Consider the following 19,915-nt stretch of genomic DNA (forward strand, 5'->3'; position numbering starts at 1 on the left):
AGTGGCTTTCTTTATCTAGCTTGGTGCTGTAATGTTTTCTATTATGCATAAAGGAAATATATCTGATCAGTGCTTTTTTTGTAAAAAAAAAAAAAAAAGTGCCGGAACTCACACACGTCATACAACCCGCCTTGCCTACCCTACAAGGTTCCACCCCAAAAAGGTGCCGGAACTCCGTTCTGGGCGTTCTATGACAAAAAAAGCCCTGTATCTGATTATTAATAGTGTGGTCTATTTTGTTTTTTTTGAAAGCTTACCAGAAAGGAAGTGTCAGCGGTAATTCTGTCCAATGAACCTTTAATGTGGCAAATCTATGGCATTTAATATTTCCCTAGAATTAGATCTTTTTATGATGTTTCAAAGGATCCAGTGCTTGTACTGTATACAACTTTGAGGTTAAATAAATGTCAGTGAAAACATCCTTAGGTATATGCATATATTACAGAGCTTGCTCAAGTTTTGCTGCATGGTGGAGGAAGGATTATCCTGGGATGGTTTCTCCATTATTTTCCTTTCTTCATGATGGGCAGAGTGCTCTATTTCCATCATTACTTCCCTGCAATGCTTTTCTCCATCATGTTGACAGGTAAGATTTATAAATCTTCATATATCAGGAATTAAATATGGTAATCAGGTTACAGGGAGTCTTGAAAAGCATGAGTGTTAAGTGATCACACTATTTACCTTAACACATTGCATGTTTTGAAAAGGTTCTCAGGAAATAACTTCTTTATCAACATTGAGACCATTGTAACCTAGAATTGAATTTAGGAAATTAGGATACAATCTACTGTCCTATTCTCATCATTTCTGTATTGATAATGTGGATATTAGAATGATCATTAGAATGATTAGAAACTGTTTTAAATAGGACTTCGATAAAGATTCTAAAACAATTTGCCCTCAAGTGTGTTGCAGAAATACTTTATTTTTACAATGCTTTCTAGGTATATTGGTTAAGAATATTGTTAAAAGTTCAGTTCTGAATATTCTTATTTTTGTCTCAGGATATCAAACACTACAAGTACTTCTTTTTAAAGTCTTGTTACATCTTCCTATCACTTATCCATCACTTGCCCCCAAATGCCTTGCCTGAGGCCTGCATGTTTTTCACAGATTTTTCTTTCCCCATATAAATCTTCCAGAAATTGCTACCAAGTTGTGATTTCTAATGAGATGGGGAAAACTGATTAAATGCACAAGAATGGCTGTCATATAAACTGTATTAATTTAATCGCAAATCAAATTTAATTTGTTGTTTTTTTCCTCAGGGATTACGTGGGATGTATTCCTGAAATTCTGTGCTTGGTTTTTTTCAACCAGCATCCAAGCTAAAAAGATTTATAACTACGGGATAGGAGTGTTGGTCATGCTCAGTATGTATAGGTGAGAATTAGTTCTTGAACTGCTCAAAAATATATTTAATTAATTGCCTGAATCTTTAACCACATGTCACTTCCCGGGAAACTTAATCAACCAGAAAGAACATTTATTTATTTATAAAATTTATTGGCTGCCCATTTTATCTCAGGGTAACCCTGGACAGTTTACAATCATAATAGATAAAAATTGTATAAATTAAAAACATAAATAAATTAATACAAAAGCAAACACTGCACCCCAATTCAAAATGGGGAGCAGGGGAGCAGGAGGGGGAGGTGGGATTTGTTGTTAATTGATCAACCACCTCCACTATGATGTTCCCCATTGATGCCCCAAGCTAACTGGCAGAGCCAGGTCCTTAGGCTCTTACGGAAAGTCTGGAGGCTTGGAGCTAATCTTACTCTGGGGGCAGGGCAAGATGTTCCAGAGGACAGGTACAATGGCAGTGAAGGCCCTTTTTCTGGATTCCACCAGACTGATGGGGCCCGCAGGCATGTCACCTCTGCCAGCACAGGTGGGGTGGGGTGGGCCAATCCCAGTGGCTCTAAAACACAGATGACTGAACTCACAGCTCAGTTTAAAGGACCTTGTTCACTTCATTAGAGCAACAGATTCAAATTCTTCCCAGATAACTGGGCAAGACTATGCTTCAGGCAGCTCATAGGATCTGTGCAATCAGATTCCAACTCTGAGTCAATCTGAGTAACTTTATGAGAGAGACACTAGAACAGAACTTACAGCAGCCTGTAAACTTTCTCCAGGTGGGAATCTGGGAGTCTGGGACTGGGTTATCTTAAAAGGGCCACCAGCCAGCTCTCTGCAGATACAATAAGAATGAAGAAAAGCTACCTTTTCTGCCTTTAATGTCCCTAGGTACTTCTCAAGGAAAACTTTTACCCATGTTTGATTGGGTTCACTCTTCATTTTCTTCCAACAGCACTCTAAGGCATCTCTTATGCCATTTCATCTTCTATGTTCCTCAAGAAACCAGGGGATCCTGCATGATCCATGTGCCTAGAGAGTCTACATAGATGCAATTAGATCTAAGGCCATTGCCATTCTCTTGTCCCAAGTGGAAATGAAGCAGGTTCCAGAAGTCCATGAACAATTCCAAGCTCCCACTGAAACCAAGTAATGTCCATTAGATTGTTTAAATGGATACTATCTTCCCGTAGAGGGTGCAACACCAACAAGGAGTGATCAGTCTATGATAAGAGACTGATGTAATATTCCCCAAATCCAGATCATATTACCACTACTCAGAGATATTCCCTACATATTGTAATGTAAACAGCTTTTTTTTGACAATTGCCATTTTTTCTTTAACTCAGAATTCATTGAACAGTACAATTAAATCACATTTGTCATATGTTATAAATGTTATGTACTATTAGTTAGGCCAACCTAGGGGATGTTGAGATGCCTTCTACTTTTATGGTTTTATTTTATTATTTATATGTGTGTGTGTGTATTTTCCACAGCTTTTACCTCTTCCATCCTCTATCCTATGGGATGACAGGACCTCTGGCTTCTGATCCCAGCAGCTCAATGGCGGGCCTTAAATGGCTGGAAACATGGGAGTTTTAGATCCAACTTTTTTTTAAAAAAAGAAAGGAATAAAATAGAAGAACAGATGTGGTGAAACATTTCTCTACCTTTGATGATTGCTATGAAGAATTTTCTCTTAAACATTTCTGAGTGGAGACAGTGAACTATTGAAGAAGGAGGCAGCAGTGTGGGAGAACTTCTGACAGAAAGGCTCATTGCTCCAGTCATTTGAGTCAGCTGCTACTTTAAAGTTTGAACAGTCCAAGCAATATTTAAACACTCATGCTGTCTTATCAAGACAATATACAGCAATGTCATAATGTGTGATTTTGAGGATGCCTGTGTTTCAAAAAGATGTAGATTATGCAATCTGTCTCTATTCAAGTGTGACATGACACACAGGGAATATCAACTGTGTTTTTTAAAAATGGTCTTTTGCAAATGGGATAGTTCAGAACCAATAGTTTATAGTGTTTTTAAAGGGAAGTTGTCTCTCTGTGTGTACACATATATACCCTCAAGAGGCATCTCTTTCTTGCTTTGATCTTAAATGATTGGACTTAAATGTTTCAGTTGGTTGAGGCATTACAGGTTACTGTGCATTCCTTTCTTCTAAGACAAAAGGCAACAAGTTATTCCTATTTTTGGATAATACTTCTGTCTCTGAGCACTAGCTACTACTTGCAGTTAAGAGAATCTTACAACTACCAAGAAGATTCAAAGAGTTATTAAATTATAAATTCCAGTCATCACACCACTATTCTGAGGATTTTTTTAGTGGAGAGATGTTATGTTTTTGGTCTCCAGCTCTAAATTCCTCTGAGATGCCTTTTGAGCAAGGAAGGCCACAAAGCTGCAGAGATTATATAATAGCTTAGAGCATTTGCTAGTGCTGGCATTGATCCGATTTATCCCATCACCTAAGGGAAAGCTGACGTGAATGAATGTAGATTGTGCAAAATAAGTGGTAATACTTTGGTAAAGGCATAATTCTTTTGAGAAGTCTTTTTCTCTTGCTATATTAAGCTATCTGGAAAAAAGGGTTTTTAGTTTCAGAGTAGCTTGATAATAGAGCAAAACTCTTCATAGAGGAGAGAGTTTTTGTGATTGCATGTGGAAACTCTGAAAAACAATCTGACTAAAAAACATTTCAGTGTGCAATGCACCACAATTTTTTCGAATGAATTTGGCTCCAGCTCTCGTTACATTGATCACCTATGTCCAGATTGCTGAGATATTGCAGTAATTCATTTTAGCATGTGCATGAAACTTTGAAGCCTCCCAAATTATATTCTCCATGCCATCCTTCATTAATTGGCTATCTTGGTTGGCATGGAGACTGCTTATATCCCCATGATATGATTATGTTGAGTAAAATTTAGTCCCAATTCAAAAAAAGAAAGGAAATACAACTGTGCTTATTAGTCTGGCTTAATCTAATACTATTGTCACAATGTGCTTGTGATGGGTTTCAATTTTTATCATTTGCAGCCTTCCCAAATCTGACAGCCTCCAAATACACTGGGATTTCAACTGGGATTGCATAAACACAGCCAAGCTCTATAATGTCTGGGTTCAATGCATATTATAGTCTTGGATCAACTGGAAAGCAACAAGTTGAGGAAGGCTACTTTGCATAATGACAAAAAGTCACAGGTTTCTTTTGTGTCTTGAGTATTATAGGAAATCATTGCAATAGATGGTATATTTTCTATGGCAAGAGTCCATCTTTTATTTGGTAATGAGAGACTTAGTGATATGCAGGAATAAAACAGAAAAATAGAAATAATAGGTAGACATGACTGTGCTTTGAATTTGCTGTTTCTTCTATCAGCAGATGGAGCAAAACAGGAAGACTTCATGACATTGGTAGCAATTCAATGGGTTATAGGTAGATAATTTGATAGCAACAGTTGTTATAAATTCTTGACCATTTTCTATTATGTGCTCAAGTGTTACTCTTGATTAGATTTCTAAATCAGGTTCCCATAAAATGGTTCTGAACTATTCATGTTTTATAGTATATATGCTCACATGATTAGAATGTACTTGGCTTTTTAAAGGAGGGCAATCTTTTTTATCAATTAAAATTATATTATACAAAATGGCATTTTAACAATTTAATTTAGAATTTCAGCAAGGCTGCTGGACTCTTTTCTTCTGGATTCTGCAGTACTCCAGTGGATAATCGTTCAGTGTAGCTTTGCCTGATGTTCTGAGAAATCTGATCATTCAGCACATACGTGCTATGGCTAAAAGGCAGTACTGCATAGAACATTTTTTTGAACATGTATAAAGTAGTTCTTTTTGAATTTGATGCAATAAGACTAGTTTTCCATTGCGCAAAAAGAAATATCCGATCTGACATTAATTGCTGTCATTCACAGCATAATGTCAATAAATCCAATATTGCAGGTTAGCACTGGGTGACCTCTTGCCTGTATGAAGATTATCCCCCTTAGCTCTTCTACCATTACACTGCAAACATTTGGTTTCTGTGGGAAAGAGTAATTCTAAGTGAATGTGCCTTAGCTCAGTATTTTGTACTTGGGATGCATTAATACATGTTTATGTTCCTCCTGTAGCGTGCCTTTCCACACATCTGTTATTGGCCCTCTTGTATTTGGAAATCTTACCTTAATTGGTTTTTTTCTTTTACCGCATATAATTAACTAGCTTCATTCATTGTTTTGAAGCCTTTTTCTTTAGAACTCTTGAAATATTGTACTAAAAGAAGTATGCAGATCAAAGAATGAGTTGGCTGCAAAATCTCCTTTGAAGTAGGCCATTGAGATTTTGCAAAATATTTCTATTATTTCATAGTATTCAATTTCATTGCTCTTCACAATGTTTGGATCATTCACTTTCCTAAAACCATATGACTCCTACTGTTGTTTCTCTTCTTCCCATTTGTGGTCTTAATGGAACATAGACCATTTTATCATGATTAAAGGCATGACTACATAAAACTTTTTGTTTTGAGTCCTTGTTTTTCCACATTAGGATTGGACTGCAGTTATGACACCACAATGGGATAAAGAAGGCGAAGTCAGCAATGCTGTACATTCTCATTGGGGGTCATTACGGCAGTGCAATAGCCTCTCTGGATAGCAATTTTTTTTTTTAAAAAAAAAGGTTTTTATTCCTATGGTTATTGTTTAAGAAATTCATGCCTGAAAAAAATCACGTGATTGATAGGAGCCCTGATGCCTTTCTTTATACAATCTTTATTAAAATAATGTCAACTCTGAAGTTACAAAACAGTGAATAAGCTTTTGATTTCTCTATTTAAAATGTACACAAGAAGGAAAGAGGGAAGAAATAGATGCCATTGAAAGCATAATCTTAACATGGAGTGTGGGAGGAGATTGTGCTTATTCAAATGAGTCTCTTCCACTTACTGAAATGGTTTTAAGATTTGCAGTCAGACTCTCTGGTTTCAATAAGAAATAAACAATGGTCAATCCCCCATTTAAGAAAAAAAAATAGCTATTATTTCACACTCTCTGCCCTTAGGTAAAACTCACTCTCCTACATTATGAATTTCCTTATTGATGCTGCTAATATTGAAGTTGTTAGTGTGCTTGGTTGTAATTTGCATATGATTACTGCCTGTATGTTTAAGTTACTACATGTCATTGCTCTTCAGTGTACATGGTCCTAATATAAGAAAGCTGCCTTTGAATTGGCACTGTTTTTTTTAAAGAGGGTTAATTGATAAAAAGATTACCTTTTAATTTTTTTAATAAATACTTTTTTTGTCTCAAACATCGTTGATTTCTGAATGTTTTTCTCACTTGAATGAAGATGAAGGTTGAGTTAATACTGATGAATATTAATGTTGGACATGGAATCACTTTATTTTCTGGGGCATTCTTTGTGTTTTTTTTTGTTTTGTTTTTTTGTATTACCACCTCACCACCAGCTTATTCTGATTTAAGAAAAAAATATGCACATGCATACATGTGATATAAGTTTGGGCCACTACTAGATTTATTTCTTGTTTTCATTGCTTGAAGTTTAGTACTGATGGAACAGCACTTATATTTGGGGGCTCCACGTGGTCCCCATTTCAGTATTAAGCTTCCAAGTTGCTATTGAGATGCATATCTTACACCAATCAGTTATGTTGCTTATATTACCAAAGCAGTTACATTCAGAGTAGGAGCCTTTTCATGGAACAAGAAGTTCAAAACAAGAATAACTGATGTAATTAAGTAATGTGTGCTCATTATTTATCTAATATCCAGCTGAGGGACCCGGCTGGAAACAGTGGGTGAATGTTCCATGAAGGTAAGAGATAAAAAGGCTTAATGCAATGCAGAATCATGTGAGAATTTCTTTGGAAATTCAGAAGTCACTGATGTGATTATTTTTTTTTTTAATTACATTGTATGTTATCTAGCTTTACTCACCAACACTGTGTCCATTTAGTCAGTCGTAGTACCATAATTCAGCAAAATTTGTGCTTTTTCTTCTACATCCTGTTGATTGTGGAATTGGAAGGGAAATATATTTAAATGATAAATGGAAAAAAGCTGAGGGAATTGAAGAAACAGTGATAAGTTAGAACATAGAATAACAGGGTTGGAAGGAACATTCTAGTCTTCTAGTAGTCCAAACCCCTTGCTCAAGCAAGAAACCTTATGCCATTCCAGACAAATGGTTGTCCAATGTCTTCTTCAAAAGCTCCAGTGGTGAGGAAATTTCTCCTTAGTTCTAGGCTGGATCTGTAATGACCTACCTATTACTTCTCGTAAGATGTTGTTACATTTTGCTTTACTTGTGGAAAGAGATAATGGGCACATGGCATAATGAAAGACCAATATCTTTAGTAGTATACCTCTTACATGCGGCAGAATGAATTGTTAATCCTCTTGGCATAGTACAAAATATCCCCCTTCCTGCCCAGTGTATATAATACCTGATATAAGGGCCCACCCATCGCATTTATACATTTAAATAATTTCTGCTTTTAAAGGCGATGATTTCTCAAAATTTATATAACAGAAACAGTAGCACAAACATTACTCCAACCAAACATGCAGATGCAAAACTCAAAGACAAAATTGAAGGAATATATTTTTAAGGCAACTGACTAATTTGTTTGATCTCTCAAAAAAAAAGAAAAGAAAAAGAAACCCTTGCATTCTGCACTCATTCTTCCATTTCTCAGCTTTCTGAAGAGGTTTCATAGGTCAAGGTAGTGTATAAACAGGGATCTGATAGCGGGTTCCATTAGGTACCACACAGCTTGCATGAGTGAAATTATTAGCAGCCTGACTATGTTAATCAATTACAACTAATCCTGGAAAGGAAGCCATCTGATCCTCCCCCCAAACTACGCATGCAGAAAAGAGATCCTATATAATGAATGGAACAAAAAATGAAATGCTTTTGTATCTATCCCTATTCTAATTTTCCCTAGGCACTCAAACAACTATATTTCTCTGTGCTTGACAGATATAGATAGTGCTTGACTTTGACTATTAGTCTAATGACTACTCAAAGTTATGATAGTGCCAAAAAATGAATTATGACCCATCTTCACATAATCACTGCAGCATTCCCACACTTATGTGCTTGGCAATCAATGGTTGCTGCATCTTCAGGGTGACATGATCACCATTTTTGTGAACTTCTCAGAGGTCTTCCAACAAGCAAAATCAATGGGGGAAGCCAGAGTCACATAATGATTACATGATTCACTTAACAACCAGGACAAACAGGTGATAAAAGCAGGTAGGATTCACTTAATGACCACAAACATTTAGCAATGAAAGTTCTGGTCCTAACTGGTCATATGGTGAGGACTACCTGTTCAGCTATTTTATCCATAGTCATATATATTTTAAAACCAAAGTAAAACATGTTCTGTGAATTGTGGCTTCTCTTGCAACCCCCACTAACATCTGATTAATAACTTGCAGGTTGAAGGAAGTTTACTGGTTCAGTGATTCTGTGAACAGAGTCAGTTGCCATGGCTGCTGTTGAGTAAGAATCTGGCACTGAAAAACAGATTAGCACTTTTTGACATGCTTATCCAAATGTGTTGACTTTAATTCCACTACAGTTAATAACGCTTGCATTCCATTTAATCAACTGGACAAGCAGGAAATAGAAATATAAACATAAACATAAACTAAGAAGGGGCAATGTAAAAAGTAGGGTTTTAAGAGGATACCTAGAACAAGTTCACATTGAGCCTTCGTGTAGTATAAATGGGAAGACATTCCATAACAGGTAGCATCATGAAAAATATGGCAATTTCACAACAAGAGTTGAAAGGTTTTTTTTTAATGTGATAACAATATATGATGGAAGTAAAGCATTTTTATAATAAAATTGTTTGATGTCTCCCTTTGATTGTAAAGTGTATTTATGGATAAATTTGTAAGGAATACTTGGTTGGGGATAGTTGTGTTGGGAAATATTTGGTTGGTTGGGGATTTGAGTATGTGTGTACTTTTCTTTGCAAATTGATGTTGTTGACTAAGAACTCAAAAGATTTGCAGCAAATGGGACTTCCGGTGGATTTTGCGCGCGCGATGGCGGCTACTTTGTAGTCGTCCTCCTGGGTAAGTGTAAGAACCGCTATGAACAGCAGACATCAGCTGTTCAGCGGTTCAAAATCCCCCTCACGGGCAAAGGGGGGGGTAGAGAGTGTCTGAATAGTGGTAGAGCCTCTTTTGCACCCCCCAAGTTTTTTTGGGGGGGGTGAAAGGAGTGCTCCCACGGAGTTCAGACTTGTCTCCGCTTCACAGCTGTTTTTGTCCTCAGGGACAAAACGAGCCGCTGCAAACACCTCCGTGCTTAAAGAGAACTGGTGAGTTTTTTTTTATAAACGGACAGAGCTGAGTAGAGGATTTAGTTTTTGCTTTCTTTGACTATTTTGGATTTTAAGTTTTAAGACTTGTTTCTATTTTTATTCTCTCTTTTTATTTTTTTTTTCTTTGTTGAAAGGGAAAGTAAAATGGCGATCGGCAAATCTCTCGGTGTTTTTTTTCTGGAAGTTAGAATGCTGACTGGCAGGCTTTTTGGTGTTTCTCTTTCTTTCCTTTCCCTTTCCCTTTTTATTTTCTTATGATTGGAATGGTTGTTTTTGGTATCTCTAAGTATTTTTTTGGAACGGACTTTTTCTATTTAATTATTTTTTTTTCTTCTCCCTTTTTTTTCTTTTCTTTGAACTCCCTTCTTTTTATTGTAATGACCCTTTTTTGAAGGACTTTTTTCTGTTTAATTTTTGCAATTTTTAAGAAGGAGTAAAGCTTTTTTTTTAATTCCTTTTCTCTTCTTTTTTTTCCCCTTTTTTCTTTTTATTATAATGACCTTCTTTGGAGGGAGTTACGATTTTTGAAGGAATTTTTATAATTTTTTAAGAAGGACTAAAGGTTTTTCTTTAAGATGGCTCCAAAGCGTCCAGGGATTTCTACAGCTTCTAAATCAACAGTTTCACCCTCTTCTGGGGGTCAGCTAATAACTATGAAGGATTTGCAAAACATGATGGGAGATGTTATAATTCAAATTAGGGCAGAAATGAAAAAGATTTTAGAGGAAAATAATAAGATCTTGAGACAAGATTTTGTTTTGGCTTTAGAAGGAGTTGCTTCTGTTCTTGAAAAGGTGAACTCCCATGTGGAAGAGGTAGCTGAAAAAGTGGACATAATGGAGGGGAAAATTGAAAGTATGGAAAAAGAAATGGAAAATGAGATTCTTATGCTTCAATATGGACAAATGGAATATGCCTTAAGAATTAGGGGCCTGGGAGAGTCTTTGCAAGGAGATCTGAAGGAGATGGTTGCAAAGGACTTTGCATTGATTTTGAATAAAGAAAAAGAGGGAATACTTAATGAAATTGAAAAATTATTTAGGGTTAACTCTGTGGTGGCAGCACAGAAGAATCTGCCAAGAGATGTGGTAATTTACTTTGGTAAAAGATCTTTACGCAATGAAATTGTGCAAGCCTATTATAAGAAGAGATTTCAAATTGCTTCACAAGATGTTATAATTTTTAAGGAGATCCCATCTAAAATTTTAAGAAGAAGAAAGGAGTTTGCTTTTCTAGCAAATGAACTTAAAAAGAGAAAAATTTTATTCAGATGGGATGTTCCGATTGGAATGGTGGTGAACTACCTGGGGACATGTTATAGACTTAATACTGTTTCTCAAGCAAAAGATTTTTATACTTCGGTCCTGGGGGTATGTGCATCGCCATCTATTAAGTTTAAAGCTTTGGAAGAAAAGAATGTAGAGCCTATATTTATGAAAACTGGCGAATCTTTGTGTGAGAGGCCTCAACAAGTCCAGGTTGAGGAGCAGAAGACAACTTGTGCAGCATACAATTCCAAAGAAAAGCAGCAACAGAAGAAGGTTAAGGAAGTTTCATATTCAGTGGTCTCTGAATCTTTGGGAGATGTTAGACTTACAAAGTCTTTGGAGCAATCTTCAAGGGTGGAATTGCTGCCTGAAATGGAAATTGGGAAATCTCAGTTTGAGGGGCATCAACAAGAGAGGAACGGGCAGAGGATAACTTGTACAACTTACAATTGTAAAGACCAACACAAGGAGGAATTCAAGGAACCCTTACCTGTATTGGCTTCGGAGTCGATGGGAGATTCAGGAATTTTGGAGCAGTCTCCTAAGGCAGAACTTGCAGCATTTCTTACGAGTTTGATACAAGAATGGAGAATGGAAATGGAAGAATGGAAGAATGGAGAATGGAAAAAACTGGAATGTGAATAATTAATAATAATACTAATATAATTGAGACTGATAAGGATGCAGTTTCTTACGGATGGAATTTGTTATTGGTGAAGATTGAAATGTTTAATGTGTTTATTATGGATAGGCGTATAAGGGAATTTTGTTGTTTTAAGTTTTGAACCTTTAATGATAATATTGTTTAAATTTGTGTTTTGAAGGGATTATAATTTGCTCATTTTAGTGAGGGGATTCTTAATGTTTTAAATTTTAAGTAATGTTTAAATTTGTGTTTTGAAGGGAGTATAACTTGTTCAAGTTTTAAGTATGCTTAAATTTGGTTTTTAAATATTATTAATATTTTTAAGAGAAAATAATTTGTTTAATTAAATGTCTAGATTTGTTTAGGAAAGAAAGTAATGTTTAAATTTGTGTTTTTGGAGGGAGTGTATATAGAATGATGATTGTATTTAGATTTGTTTAGGATTTAAAAGTGTTTCTAGTTTTCAAATATTATTATTAATATTTTTAAGAGAAAATAATTTGTTTAATTAAATGTGCTTAGATTTGTTTAGGACTTATAGGTTTTTTAAGTTTTTTCTTTTTGGATAGGAGAGAAGATTATGAAGATTGAAGGAAATATGTATTTACTTTAAGTTTTTTAAGAGTATTTAGTTTTAATGGTATAACAAAGGTTTATATGTTTATTTTTTCGTTTTAGGATAAAGAAAGAGGGAGAAATTAGATTTTACACTATAGATATAGATATTCAAAGAAAGTAATGTTTAAATTTGTGTTTTTGGAGGGAGTTTATATAGAATGATGATTGTATTTAGATTTGTTTAGGATTTAAAAGTGTTTCTAGTTTTCAAATATTATTATTAATATTTTTAAGAGAAAATAATTTGTTTAATTAAATGTGCTTAGATTTGTTTAGGACTTATAGGTTTTTTAAGTTTTTTCTTTTTGGATAAGAGAGAAGATTATGAAGATTGAAGGAAATATGTATTTACTTTAAGTTTTTTAAGTGTATTTAGTTTTAATGGTATAACAAAGGTTTATATGTTTATTTTTTCGTTTTAGGATAAAGAAAGAGGGAGAAATTAGATTTTACACTATAGATATAGATATTCAAAGAAAGTAATGTTTAAATTTGTGTTTTTGGAGGGAGTTTATATAGAATGATGATTGTATTTAAATTTGTTTAGGTTTTAAAAGTGTTTTAAGTTTTTTTTCTTTTTTTAATTAAGCCTGTACTCAGCTCTGGGAAGTCCAGGGGAGGGTTTGGGAGATTGGGAAGGGGGGGGGGTGAGGTAGGGTTGGGGGGGGTATGGGAAGGGAATTTGTTTTTGTAAAATTTAAAAAATTTTCAATAAAAAAAAAAAGATTTGCAGCAAATGATGGATCTTATGATGGAATGAGGAATATGAACCTAAAATTAATACAACATATAAAAAAATAAGATGGTGTTCCTAAGTCTCCTTCCTATCTCCCTGCTTGGGGAAATGCCTATTCAAAGCCCTGCTATTTTGGAATGGACACTTTCCAAATCATCTGGTTTATACATTGTGAAAATAGAGGAAAATTCTTTGGTATTTTTGTGCAGAAACTATTTCAAAAATACTTCTGTCAGTGGAAGTAAGCTCAAGTCTATGTTGTTTTTCAGGAAAAAGAAACATGTACATACAAACTTTCTCTTCATGTGTGCATATACAGTACATTATTTATTAATACATGAATCAGATTTATTAGCCAATCAACTCAGAATGATTCTGAGAGGTCTACAAGTTAAAAACAACATTCAACATAATATAAGCCAAGACAAAGTGAAAACCTGACACATTGATAATATCTCCCCTTTTCCCCATTCCTGGATGAATCAGGGGATCCAGAACCATTCCAGGTTCAGCATGAATATTTCTCTACTAATCTAGACTGTTGACAGCTGTCAGTTATTGAGAAATGGCTTCAATAGCATTACTTGGTCAGTTCAGGATTGAGATAAATAATTGAGTATCATCAGCTAAAATGGATAATCTTAAATAACACTGCTAGTTGGCTACCTGCAGATAGAAGAAAAATGGAAAAATAACCACATTTTGCCCCTTTTATCATCACAATGTAATAATTAATGTAGGCTCTTAAAAGTGTGTAGTGTTCAGCTGGAGCCATCTTTTATTATCCTCCAATGGCACTCACATATTTCTTCTGTCATTTCATCCTTGAGAGCTCTTCAGAAAACTAAGAGCCTCACATTATTGATGAATTGCCACACAAGGGCAGATTAGAGGCTCCACCTGCCAACCAGCAGCAGAGTCAAGGAAGTCAGGAAGGGATGTCACAGAGCATCAGGGAAACTATTGTCTATGGCAGGGGTCTTCAAACCATAAGCCATAAAAGGGCCAAGTTTGAAGACCCCTGGTCTATGGAGATTCTCAGTCATCCAGGTCATAGTTATCCCAAAGATGCTTTTTCATGAGGCAACTGGACTTTCTTGTTTTTCTTTGAAGACATTTTGCTTCTCATCCAGAGCTGAAAAAGCTTCTTGGATGAGAAGCGAAACTCTTCAAAGGTAAACAAGAAAGTCCAGTTGCTTCATGCAAAAGCATCTTTAAGACAGGGAAACTATTATACCAACAAGAAACTCAGCTGGTCCCTAGAGCCCAACTTCAACCACAGTTTTACATTTGATTCTTTGGTGCAATGCATGTAAAAGTCATGAGGACTTTTCTGATGACCAGAGCTACCTCCTCCCACTTCCCTGGCTTCCCAAATGCAGCCACTCAAAACTTAAGTGGGGAGATTTCTGAAAGGAAACACCATATATCTGGTTCCACCCAGTTCTCAGTCATACATAGCAGGGTGGCCACCTTTTCCAGAATAAGATCATAGATGAGGGCAGCATTATTACTATACAAACTGACTTGGCAGTTAATAACAGCAGTTTCCAGAGGTCAGGGTCACTGAAGATCTGGGGTTCTGGTCTCAAGGCTGAACATTGAGGGTGAAAGATAAGAGTGCTTTTTCACCCTCTCTGCTTTGCCTGAGAGCAGACTGCCTCCAGATTCCCACCATATCTACCCCTGTATAAGCAAGATCTTACTGCTGCCATCTCATCCCCAGCCATCCCTCTTCCAGGAGAAAGACACCATCAAATGACTAACTAGCTCATTTCCCCAACATTATGATATGATGGAATATGATACAATACAATACGATATGATACTATGATATCATAAATGATCATTAGTTTCTGCCACACTTTTGAAAAAGTCAATCCATTGTTGGATCATTATCACGGTGGGTACTTTATCTGAGCTGCGAAAAAAGAGAGATGTCCATAGGAGTCAACAAAAACCTGCACAACCTTTTGCTTCCATTTTTGTGACCATTCAGAAATTTGCAGCCCAGATTCTGTATTCCTACTGTTGCTATTGAGATTTGTCTGGTCATATAAGCTTAGCTCTAGTCTAGAGTTATTCTCAGTTCGTAAATAGTTTACCTAATGAATGATTAATTGCTCCAATTCAGAACTGGGGCAAATTGAAAGAGCACAATGTCTGTAAAGAAGTTCCTGAAATGAAAACTGTTTTAAAGCTAACAATGGTTTTATAATAAAAAAAATCTTTTTATCATTTCTCTTTAGGCAGAAGTTGAGAAGTTGCAACAGATGCCAACATCATTTGCTGTTTTCTGAGATTGGGATGAAGCTAGTGACACAGGTGATATCTATGGACAACAAATATACTTTCAGTTCTTTGCAAAGCACAAGTGACATGCTTGTTCTAAAGATTTAATTTTTATAATAGCTTAAATGCAAAGATAAAAAAAGAAAAGCAATATGAAAAGAATTCTGAACACATTGGAGGGCTGATTCAGATTGTGGTGGCTGGTAATTGGCTGGAAATCTTGAATAAAAAAGCCTCATTTATATGATGATATTCATTCACGACCTCATCATTTGTAAGCAGATATGATAATTAGAAGGATTTAATTTCCAACAGTGAATAGGATTCTGATTCTGATCCAGATCACAAAGTAAATCGCATAAATATTGAACTCAACTAGAAAGAGGCTTTATTTTATCTTTCCTGATTAATTGTTCTAATGTTGCACTGAAATGGAGAGCATTTTAACATATGAGTTCCTCATAATTGCATTTAATATTTAAAACATCAATATCATCTGTGAGATAATTCCTGAAACTCTGAATCTGTTAACAATATATATGCTAAACTTTCATTTGAACATGAAAATGAATGTTTTTATTAAGATTACTGAACTTTCATCCTGATTAGGCCAATGAATGCTTGTTTTTTTAACTGATTCTTTTTTACTCTGATTGTTACTGTAGCCTCTTTCATCATTACAAAATTTGGAGTAGAAATTGTCTAGGTAAACAGCATGTTTACTGGATCTGTTGACTTTGTTGGTTCTCAGGACTGAGAAGATTCTCAAATTTAGAAGTTGTCAAACTCTATTGGTTAATTAGCTCTTTAGGTACATTATTAAATCTCTAAATGTATCTTGATATTTTCCATTTGGGCAAGCTTAACAACACAAAAACTTTCTGATTTTCATCCATTGAGAAGCAAACAATATTTTAAAATGAAAAGATTTATACCAATTCTTATCTGAAGTTATAACAAATATTGTGAAAACCAAACAATTTGCTGCACAAACACACAAAACTTTTAAATAATATGTATAATTATATTTATTACAGACTTTCCAGCCTGACTTTTGTCTGCTAGTTTCCTTTTTTTAAAGCTGCACCACTAGTGCCTGAAGCAACATAACATTTTAAAGTATCAGCTTTCACTTAATGATAGAAACTGAGGGCTCTGAATAGATGTGATACAGTTTAAAAGCCATTATTAAATACTTGCTTTGCCTTGTTCAATAGTTCTCTGCTTTAAATTAAATGAGTGGCATTGTTCCCATTTATGTTTCGAGGATGTTGGAATCTGCACAATTATTGTAGTAACATTTTTATTTAGTTAATTATTGATTTATTTATATTTTGCCAACTTTTTAAAGTTCTGAAATAATAAAAATGCAAAACAGAATTTTTCTATATGAAAGCACTATATGACAGTATACTATCCTCAGACCTTTAATTAAAAGCCTTAATAAAAAGAGATAAAGGAAGGAGAATGAAATAAGTATTTTTTTCAATGGAATGTTTATAGGATGTTGCTCCACAATCTGGATTGTGAACTCCCCTTTCAATTTCTCTGTTTCCAGGCTTACTCAACTCTTTTCAGTTTGAAAAGCAGCTGCTCATTGGTATAGGAAGGATTTTACAGCATTGAACTGAAGGATGAAGAACAGTCTGTCCTCTATCCCAACAGGGATATCTCTGGAGTGCATACCTTGATATGCTACTTAGTGCTGTATCTAGTCTCTGAAACCGAAAAGGTTATATATACTATTGCTACAACAACCTCTTTCTCTCTATTTGCCAGCACTATGTGAAATGTTACACAAATATTAATAGCTTCTTTCATAGTTAAGATACTGGGGAACAGGCATGTTTGGCTTTTTTGGAAACACATATAAAGCTGCTGTAGCCAATGTATACTTGTGCCATGTGGACTGGATGTTTGTGGCCATAACTGGAGGAGGAATACACAGCTGAAGACTAGCAAGAGGAAGTATCTGAGAGACAAATCTATGGAACAAACTGGTCGGTGGAAAAGTCTGCTGCATTTCAAAATGTATTCATTTAAATTAGCTAAATTCTCTCTTGCCTACTTTTTAAACATCCATTTAGAAGACAAGGTTACCAGAGATTTGCTACTATAATTAGTTAGGTAACAAGAGAACTTCAAAGCTAAATTTTCAAAAAAATTGAAAACATTAGAAGGAGTGAACAACACTGAATTAATTTTCTCTAATACTTAGAAAGCCAGTCTAGATATTGGGAAAACTGGTTTCCAATTTTTGTTTTGTGGCTAAGCACTTCCCTCGAGGTTGTATTTTTCTCCTGCAAGAACGACATAGCTTTTTTAAAAAAAACCTTTAGTCAACAACAAAAAGTAGTCCTAACTACATAAAAAAGCTAATCTGAGTTGTTATTGGTTTTGTACCATGCACTCCTGTTAACAAGAAATTTGAGAGCAAATAATACATTCTCTCCATACATTGTGCTGTGTTCCTGATATTATACAACATTTCAGGGAAATTTTACAAAATTCTCTTTGGTAGAAAGAATATTGAAGACCCTCAAAATACTTTATAATGTCTATTAATTTATAAAAGTTCAAAAGAAGGAGGTATATAGGCAGGAGATACTAGCTCAAAGTAGCAATGTTCTCCCAACTCCCCAATGATACAGTTCCCTCAAATTAATAAGCAGGGTGTGTCCATTAGAAACCACAACCAGTTTCCCTAATAATGTCCTACTTTGCCTACCCCAGAACTGCCTCTAATAAAATTTAACGTGCTTAAATTGGTCCTTTTATGGCACTTTTATTTATAAGGCATCCTAATCTTTTATCCATCTAGACTCACTTTCACTTATTTAGTATAATAGAAGAATTTGTCTGCAATGCTCTGTTTTAGGAAGTCTATAGTAAATAAATTATAGTAAATCATAGTTGGCACAAATAGAAAATATAATAATTAAATCAAATTAATTACAGTTATAATACAGCAAAGTGAGTAATATTAATTAATCTCAGGTTTGACATTTAGCACAAAATCAATCCCAAATTTGAATTCAAAAGAACTGCTGCTGTAAAAATATTTTAATTTCTTAGGGGCAGTTCACAATCTGTAAAATAAACACAAGATTGTTATCCAGGTTAAAGGAATATATTTGGATCAATTCTAGGGAATGCTATATAAACTTATTTCCTTATTAAAATATTTTATGAAGTTCTGCCCTGTGCCAAATATGCATTGGCAAAAACTAGCATTATTTACAGATGGCTTTAAGGTCATGACAAATTTGATTTTATCTAAAGACATATTTCATAAGTCTGGATATTTAATTTACAACATTTTTAAGGGTTCAGATGCAATGGCATGTAGAAAAACCAAAAGGAAAAAACTAATTTAAAAATTAAAGCATTCTAGAGAAGAAATTTAGAGAAAGAATTACTCATAACCTCTTGAAACACTGCTGTTCAAAATGGATATATCAGTTGCTTGAGAGCAGCTGAAATACCTTGGACCTGGTTGAATTTCTTGGGAGTTTTCTGATACTGTGAAGAACAGACTGCTAAATTATATTTGACTGACCCACCAAAGCTTTCATTCACTAACTGTATATTTAACTTCAGGACCTAAAAAAATCAGAATCTAGAATGATTTTATTAAAAAAAACATAATTGCAAGTTTGCATATTTTCTAGATTTTGAACTGGAAATCATATTTAAATAGGATCAATGCTCAATTATTGTGATGATAGATCTAACTGAGAGTTCCATGTCAGATCTCTGTTCATGTACTGAAATAATTACACAATCATTGAGACATATCATTTGCAACAGCATTGTTGCTGTTGTTATAATATACTCAGTGCTTTGTAATGATGCTTACGCAAGTGGCCTCACTCTCTTTGTCCAGGCTCAGAAGCTAAGATGAATCATATCTACCACTTACTTACTAATACTTGTTAGCACTGTATAAAAGACCTCCATGGTGAATCAGGGATGTAGGCTAGATTGGGAGGTCAAAAAACATCTCAGAGGAAGACAATGGTAAACCTCTTATGTACAGATGCCAGGAAAATTGCAGGGAGGTATCTATGAAATTCACTGGGATTTAGGTTTAGCTCAGAGGAAACTTTTTGTAACACCATGTTATATATTAATGTGTCAGCTTTAATTAATTAAAATACATGCATACATACATACGTACATACATACATAAATACTGATTGCATTATCCCTTTCCTTATGGAAAGGGGGCAAAAAAATAATAAGTCCCAAAATGTAAAGCTATAAGATAGAAAAAGAAAACATAATTAATCCAATTTATACCAACAAAACATTCAAAATATCTCTCTCCATGCCTTCTATTCTTGCAAATCATTTTTACTCTGATCATGTCCACACCCTCTTTCATCATGTGCCTTTGATAGTTTTATTATATTTATATGCCATCTGAATCCCAGTGATTCTAGGCTGTTTATAAAATGTTGAATTGTTAAAACAAAAAAGCAACACAAAATAAAAAGATGAAAGATGGCAAAATGACAAAACCAAAATGAAGCAAAGAAAGCAATCTAAAGGGGCTCCACTCTCACCAAAAGGCTGGGCAAGAGGCCAGGTCT

The 19,915-nt window shown here is 34.8% G+C and overlaps 1 protein-coding gene across 4 annotated transcripts in view; it reads left to right on the forward strand.

Annotated features, from left to right (window-relative positions):
• POMT2 (protein O-mannosyltransferase 2) overlaps positions 1-6,699 on the forward strand; it is a 30,289-nt gene extending 23,590 nt beyond the window's left edge. For 2 of the 4 annotated variants that reach the window (XM_039351624.1, XM_039351621.1), the window contains 3 exons: positions 446-586; positions 1,272-1,386; positions 2,865-6,699. In XM_039351624.1, coding sequence (XP_039207558.1) covers positions 446-586; positions 1,272-1,386; positions 2,865-2,970 — 362 coding nt within the window. In that variant the 3' untranslated portion in view covers positions 2,971-6,699. The other 2 variants (XR_005557718.1, XM_039351622.1) reach the window with 2 other exon arrangements.
• The last annotated feature ends 13,216 nt before the right edge of the window (positions 6,700-19,915 follow it).

Source organism: Crotalus tigris, unplaced genomic scaffold, assembly GCF_016545835.1.
Source record: "Crotalus tigris isolate CLP2741 ecotype Arizona unplaced genomic scaffold, ASM1654583v1 scf7180000018371.15429387391:27106975, whole genome shotgun sequence".
In the NCBI taxonomy this organism is placed as follows: Eukaryota; Metazoa; Chordata; class Lepidosauria; order Squamata; family Viperidae; genus Crotalus; species Crotalus tigris.